At 37.1% G+C, this 7447-nt stretch overlaps 1 protein-coding gene across 2 annotated transcripts; it reads left to right on the top strand.

The window, feature by feature from the left end:
- The first annotated feature begins 323 nt into the window (after nt 1-323).
- On the top strand, nt 324-6578 carry LOC107098469 (prostaglandin D2 receptor 2-like). Of its 2 annotated transcripts, XM_015396183.1 has the most exons (3): nt 324-637; nt 1367-1483; nt 5014-6578. In XM_015396183.1, exon 3 carries the CDS (start codon nt 5030-5032, stop codon nt 6416-6418), a length of 1389 nt encoding a protein of 462 aa, XP_015251669.1. In that variant the 5' UTR covers nt 324-637; nt 1367-1483; nt 5014-5029; the 3' UTR covers nt 6419-6578. The 2 variants fall into 2 exon arrangements, with proteins under 2 accessions (XP_015251669.1, XP_015251668.1); XM_015396182.1 differs by lacking the exon at nt 1367-1483 and having other exon boundaries at nt 326-637.
- The last annotated feature ends 869 nt before the right edge of the window (nt 6579-7447 follow it).

The following is a 7447-nucleotide window of genomic DNA, read 5'->3' as shown; positions in this document are numbered from 1 at the left end:
TACCTAGAGTCGAGCTTTGGATCCTTTAAGTCTAAGAGGTATACTTATAGGAAATCCATTGAGGAAGAAATTTTGTGAAAGTCTTACATGCCATAGCATTGCTTTACTATATAAGTCGTGATAAATTCAAATTGGATCCTCAATGACATTTACGGAGACAGGAAAACTATTTTTTCTGAGAACACTTGTCAGTCTGATGGATGAAATTTCTTTAAAACAGAACTGCAACTGTCAGCTACATCAAGTTCAGACAAGCCCTCTATTTTGGGATTTTCAGTGGCACAGGACAGACATTAGGACAACACAGAACGGCTATTATAACTCAGTTATTTACCTTTTTACACAGTTTTGCATGTTCTCTTTCCTCTGCCTCTCCCCCAATGCTGCCCGCATTGTAATATCAGTCTAATTTGCATCTGTGAGGATTCTAGCACTTTTTCGAAGTGATCAGTTTCCTCTGGGTGGAGACAACTGAGGTATGTGCATCTGTGTGTGAATCAGAGGGTGTCTCCAACACAAAGAGCAACAGCAAAAGACAGAACTGGAGAGATGAGACCGTTGGGAATGAAAAGAAAAAGAAGAATCGCACAAGAGGATTTAATGAACAAATGAATTTTTCCGTTTAACCAACAGCCTGGTGAGTGTCAAGTTACATAAAAGAGAGGAACGTTTGATAGAGTGGTTGCAACTTTAAATACAGCTGTTGGTATAAATCTAATAATGTAGTGTAACAGTCATCTACTGGATCTCTTCCTCTGTCATTAAATGTTTTAGTAAATGTGTATACTTTTGTATTTCAGCATTTACCGTTTTAAAACAGCTGAGTGAAAAGTACTCATTCTTAAGTTAAAATATGATACCTGTGTAAAAATGACTCTAGAAACTAGAAAAGTAAAATAAATGAATTGCCTTAAATTGTAATTCTTAATAAGGCTTTGCTATACACAGCAAATTGATTGTTTCCCTATTTTGCCCACTGTGTCTGTAAAAGAGAACAGGGGAACTGCAGACTTAATCTATATCAAAATTGCAGACAATATAATATAGATTGAACTGCATAAGCAGTTAAATACGTTTAGGTTCTCGCAGCTGTAAGACAGCTATATGCAAAACAATGATGGCTTCTCATTTTTTCAGGAAAGCAAGGAGCTGCTGCTCAGAGAGCCAAATTCAGAATTACTCAGATGTAAATGAGTCAAGCACAAAAAGATAGATAAATTAGATAGATTTCATTTCTTTATGCAACAAGGTCCAAATGTGCCTAGTAAAATGAATCCTGCTTTGTACACCTTTGATTTCCTTGTTTATTTATTCCAGCTCTCAGGCTGAAATAGTAAAATTAAACATAAATCTTTTGCTATTACAGATTTTCACAAGATCAAGAAGTCACATCTGCTCCCATTGAATCTATTTACTCAAGTCATTTGTCAGTTGCAGACATTGAGCTGTTTTTGATGTATGGGGCGATATACTGGTAACAGTGGTAAGCAGTCCAAAGGGGATGTGACTCAGCAGGGAACATGGTTGAGGGGAATATTCATGAAATACCACTTATTAAATATTATAAATTGAATAGAATCACAGAAGTGTTAGTGTGTGTCATCCTGGTTATTGGTCGAATCTTTAATTTACCCCATGATTATTCATATGCCTTGCAGGTTTGAATTTAAAGCTCTGTCTCCATCTGTCTCAGTTTTTGTGTCTTTGGGGAAGACGCTTCACCCTCATCGTCTGCTGTTGGCGGTTAGAGACTCTGGTGGTGCTGATGTATGGCAGCCTAGCTTCTATCAGTTTTCCACAGGGAAGCTGTGGCTATAGTGCAGCTTACCACCATCAGCGTTCGAATATGTTTTGAGGTCCTGCTATATAAGGCCAATTTGCATTTAAAAGATATAGCTATGCATTTTTAATCAAAACTATAGTTTTTTAAGTGATATATCCACAGAACATATAGAGTGGTACATATAATAAGTCTAGATTTTACTGAAGATAATAAAATAGTATGCAAACAATTAATTTATGATTGTCGACAGATTTAAAATATATAAATACTTAATTCTGGTTATGATGCAAACATCAACACCAAAGGACTGAACCAATAGGAATAGTAGACAAAGCTTTAGTGTGCTGGTGTTAATTTAAGGAAGCAAAGGGGCTCAGAAGGCTTGCAGAGGTTGACACTTATTTTCTAGTTGGTTAAGTAAATAATTGGTTTGGTTAGCATTAGCAGACCTTGCAATTTCCTGGCAAACAATACACAGGAGTGGCAGAGCCAGAGTTCACCAGTTGCTGGCTGGGAGGAGTTAAACTTATAGATATCACCTTCAGTTATTTCCTTTTATCCAAGAAGCTTGTTTGCAATAGAAAATCTGTCATCTTATTGAAACAAAGCATTTTAAAGAAAAAGCATGCTGTTTCCTTTTTTTATATAAAAAGACTAAGCTGTAAAACCACATTTATACCCTCATTGATAATCACTGGAACAGCTTTAGTGGCATTGCAGCACTGGGAAACGTTCAATAACTACTGTTCATCTTTTTTATGTCCCTCTTTCAACTGGAATTTAATCATTTAGCTTTGGTAATAATTTCAAAATCTTTTAGGTAAAAAAAAAAAAGACTGTTCTCATCTGTGAATGCAATGTCTAAACAGGTTAAACGGGATAGAATCTACTTGCTACCGGCTGGCCAGTGACCTCAGTCACAACAAAGATGGCCACCAATGATAAGGACACATTGACAGGGATGCTCAGCTGTCTGCCAAACTCCACAACAGAAACTCATTCAGCATGATGAGCATATTCAGTGGCCATCTAATTTTCAACCTTACAAATGTGTAAATTATGTTTGACTTTTGTTTTAAGGTGAAAGCGGCTGAAACCTCACTGTTCAGTTAGTAAGTTGCAACAGAAAATGACACTTATTGTTCTCTTGTTAAACCTGATCATTTCAACTTATCGAGATTATTTTCTATGAAAATAATCAACTCTGTTTAAAGTGAATTCATATGAACATTAATCAATTTCCTGGAAATTAAATGGCTGACATCATTTCCAGAGGTCTGACAAAAATACACACTCTGACTAACTCATCTCTAGAGGCTCTGGCTTAAAACCAATCTTCCTGAGAACATTACTGGAACCAGCTGTCTGCTCAACGATAAAATACATTTTTCCTTCTAGATAGACCCACAATAATAAATCATAAGGATAAAATGTGATAAATGAAGCACTGGGTGCCACCTAAACTTCAACCAAACTGTGGCAGAGATTTTAAGAGATTTTCATTCAATCAATCAGGTTAAGGTTAAGGCACTTTAAATTGAGCTCAGTCAGTCATCATTTGCTTGCTGTCGGCTTCAAACATTACACCAATTTTAATATATATATTTGCACATTGGCCCTTTGAAAGGCCCTTAACCCCTGATTGGTCCCCTGGTGCCGCACAGTGGCAGCCCCTGCTCCCCAAGGGGATGTAGAGAAACATTTATCCAGTGTGAGATCAATTAAGTTCAATTAGTAAGGATTTTTGACTTGTTAGGTAAAAAATGACTATTTACATAAATACACGACTGAAGAAAATAAAAGGGATAATACATACTGTAGACTTTGACCATGGCATGTTAACACATCCAACGTGTTATTCCCTTTCTACTTGCCATATTTGTTGCTCAATAGATGGAATGTGGATAAACAACATTTACAGGCTTTAACACGATGCAAGTGTCAAATTCAGGAAACAAACACAAAAGACCGTAAGTGATTTATAAATGACTTAATATATATATTTATATATATATATATATATTATTTTTAGATTGAAATCCTTTAAGTAAAATGCTTTTCTGTGTTCTATTGCAAACAGCTGTTAAATCTGTTGGTTAAAGAGCTAAAGAAGGCCTTCAGTCTCCTCCAATGGTAATCTAACCCTCACTGACTGTTGTTGAAAACAAGTCAGAGCAGAACACTGAATGGTTCTGCTTCAAATAATACTGTTGCTAACAGCTGCAGGATTTGTTTGCTTATTTAAGATCTTTTAATGTCTGCTTAATTAGACTAATAAATTTTGTTTTCCTTTTTTATGATAGCTATGAAGGGTTTTAATATGTCATTAGAATTACAAACAGAGTATGGTATGAACACTATTTGTTTAGAAAAAGCTTACTATGTTTTACAAGCATTACTCGTTTATCTAATCAGCTCTTTCTGAGGCTGTTAATCCTAAAACAAATTGCTGCAGCAATTTAGAACATGGTTCTCTCATTTACAGGGCATTGAACTGGAAACCAATGAGATTTTTTTAAGCTATCTTAACTCAAGTCAGAAGAAAGATTTTGGTTTGAATTATTGTTTTTACTTTAACTTAATTTTACTTCTGACAGAAATAAAAGGTAATGTTTTTCGATGCTCCAGTAGCACTCCCAACATGGATCTAATAGAGAATCTTTGGCAGGGGCTAAAGATAAGGGAGGCTATCAACCTTCAAAGATCATAAAATACCAGTTGGAACATAGATAAAGCTGGGTGTGATCGTTAGACTGTTAAAATTGTAATGAAATACTTATTGTTATGTAAACTTATTGTTTGTAAATTACCACAATATGTGGATTTTTTAAAATATATTTTGGTTTCATTAAAAGGTCAAAGTGATCAGTGATACAGAGCATTTTATATGACGTATTGGTAATATTTAAACAAAGCTAGCCATTGATGTAGTTCATTACTTTTTAATAATACTACACTGAAAACATTTTTATATTGGCCGATCCTACCATTTGTATAGTAATCTTTTTGGAACTGGCTCAACGGGAAAATGTTAATTGGGGTTAATTGAACACAGGAAAAAGTTAAGTACCTCAAATAACATTTTCCTGATGAGCCAATTATAATATTCACATGTAAAAGATTACTATACAAATTTAAGGTTAAGCCAATGTTTACATTTTTCATTGTATAAAATATTTTAATATGTTATTAATAAATCTCACTTTCTTATGCCTATTTGTTTTTTTCAGCCCTCTGACATTCAACATGGTTTCAAACTCCAGTGTCTCTGAGGAGCCCTTCTGCCCACTGCTCCAACTGATGAGAGAAGACAACTCCAACAACAACACACGGGTCAATCTGGTTGTTGTTTGCATCCATGGCATTTTCTCCTGTCTGGGGATTTTAGAAAATGCCCTGATCATTTGGGTTTTGGGTTTTCGCCTCAGGCGTCGGACCGTGGCTTCCGTCTGGATGCTCAACCTGGCCATGTCTGATTTCCTGGCCACCCTGACTCTCCCACTCTTCACCTTCTACCTTAACTCCCGCCACAGCTGGGAGATTGGACTTCCACTCTGTATAGCGCAATCTTCCATCTTTTTCCTCAACATGTTTGTTTCAGCCTTTTTGCTGGCAGCCATTTCCCTGGACCGCCTGCTCCTTGTGGCCAAGCCAGTGTGGAGTCAGAATCACAGGTCGGTGGCAGGAGCTTGGAAGGTGTGTGCATTGGGCTGGCTGTGGGCAGCATTAAATACTCTGCCTTACTCTGTGTTTCGTTCAGTGATTCCGAAGACTGATGGGAGAAATTTATGCTATCATAATTTTGCTTTGTTTTTATCCACTGAAGACTCATTGGAGACAGACTGCAAAGTGAGGCAGGAGGCAACAGCTATTTCCAAGTTACTGTTAGCATTCCTGCTCCCTCTAGTGGTGATTGTAGGGAGCTACATCAAGATAGCACTCAGGCTCAGAAGCAGAGAAAGGAGACGAAAGCAAAGTACCTGCAGACTGACTGATACAGTGACTTTGCCAGCCTGCGATGGACATCCACAAATGTTTAAAACCAACGGCATCAAACCTTTGAACACTGGTTTAACATTTAAGTCAAATTTAAACAGCTTGTCCCCTGTCATCCCCAGTCCATCATTTCAGAGCCAGCTTTCTCCGAGTTTTACAAAAATGGTAACGTCTGTGATTGCAGTGTTTGGACTGTGCTGGGCTCCATATCACATCTTTTGTATCTTAGAACTGAAAGCCCAGGAAAACATAAAAATTCTCAAACTGGTTGAAATTGGCCTTCCCCTGACAGCAACGTTAGCATTTTTGAATCCAGTTTTGAACCCTGTTCTGTATGTCTTCAGCTGCCCCCACTTTTGTGTGAGAATAAGACAGAGTCTGGGGGCGGTGTTTGATGGACTTGTGGAGGAGGGAGGGGGGTTACTGATGGCTCCAGCCAAGAGCTTGCGAGCTCACATCAGGAGGAGGAGTAGTCGAGATGTGAGCTTTGCAACACCGGGGTCACCAAAGTCTTCAACTCCTTCCAGTCACTCTCCCGGCGCCCAGCCGTTCCTGCCATTAAATCTGCTGTCTCAAGGCCTTAGAGACAGGCAAACAGAACAAGAGTTGAAAAACGGTGCATCACAGGGTTCTTTCTAAATTGTATTTAATTATGTGCATAATCCCATGACTCTCATTAAGGCTGAATTCTGTTTTGCCCATTGGCTTTTGTATTTACCTCTCAAGTAGGTGTAAGTTATCTTAGAGGTATAGTGTAGGATGTTCTTTTTCCAGGTGGATCATCAAAATAAGTGGTCCTCCTAATCCCCATTTTCACTTACCGGTGGTGAGTCTGACATAGTGAAAAATTGCAAATCTTCTTTTGGAGAGTAAGCCTTTATTAGCGATGCAAACAGCGACTTTTAAACAGAGCGTGCACAAGGAGTAATGGGCTTGTCCATGCTCTCACATATGTTTAATAGGCGTTCCCTCTTGGGAGCAGGTGTAGAGTTATGCATGTGCATTTGTTTTTAATTGGAGAGGGTAAGTCTTTTCAAAAATTCACGAAGATCCTCCACTATAGCTTTAATGAGAAGAGCATCCAAATTATTTCTAAATTAAAAAATAAATCATTCAGCCTTTAAAAGCAAGACCTTTTTAGGGATTCTGTACGACTTTTTTTTTTCTTTTCTTGGTTGACGTGTTTTAGTTGTTTCATAATGGCCATCAGATCCTCTGGAGATGATTTCACAGACAGAATTCCTCATAAAATGAAGAGCATTGTGGACAACAGGGTGTCTTTGGTGAAACATTTTCCCATATCTGGTGCAAGACACACTTTGACAGAAGATCTTCCTTGGCTAGAAATATCAACATATATAACAACTCCTTGAAGAAAGGCCGAGTTACTTTAACATGTAATTTTCCTTCACGAATAATAAAGTATTTTTTTTATTTAAATCAATTTAATTGCATTGTTTAGTTGTACTTTTCGTAAAGTAAGCATAAAGAATAACATTTCAATTTTAAATGTTATAAAATCTTTAGCCGTTATCCTCTTATAACTGTTATCCTATTGCAATATAGGAAAGCCTTTTTGTATGTGTATGTTCTCCTGAATAAAGAAAGGCCTTTAATTTGATTTAGGAAAAAATAGTAAGCTATAATAATTATAACTTCATCTGCTGG

This window comes from Cyprinodon variegatus, unplaced genomic scaffold (genome assembly GCF_000732505.1).
Source record: "Cyprinodon variegatus isolate N-32 unplaced genomic scaffold, C_variegatus-1.0 Scaffold780, whole genome shotgun sequence".
Classification (NCBI taxonomy): domain Eukaryota; kingdom Metazoa; phylum Chordata; class Actinopteri; order Cyprinodontiformes; family Cyprinodontidae; genus Cyprinodon; species Cyprinodon variegatus.
The sequence above is the reverse complement of the archived record's forward strand: the minus strand, read 5'-3'. Positions and strand labels throughout refer to the sequence as shown.

Excerpts from the sequence above, each read along its gene's own strand:
- LOC107098469 (XM_015396183.1), top strand. The coding sequence starts at position 5,030 with ATGGTTTCAAACTCCAGTGTCTCTGAGGAGCCCTTCTGCCCACTGCTC.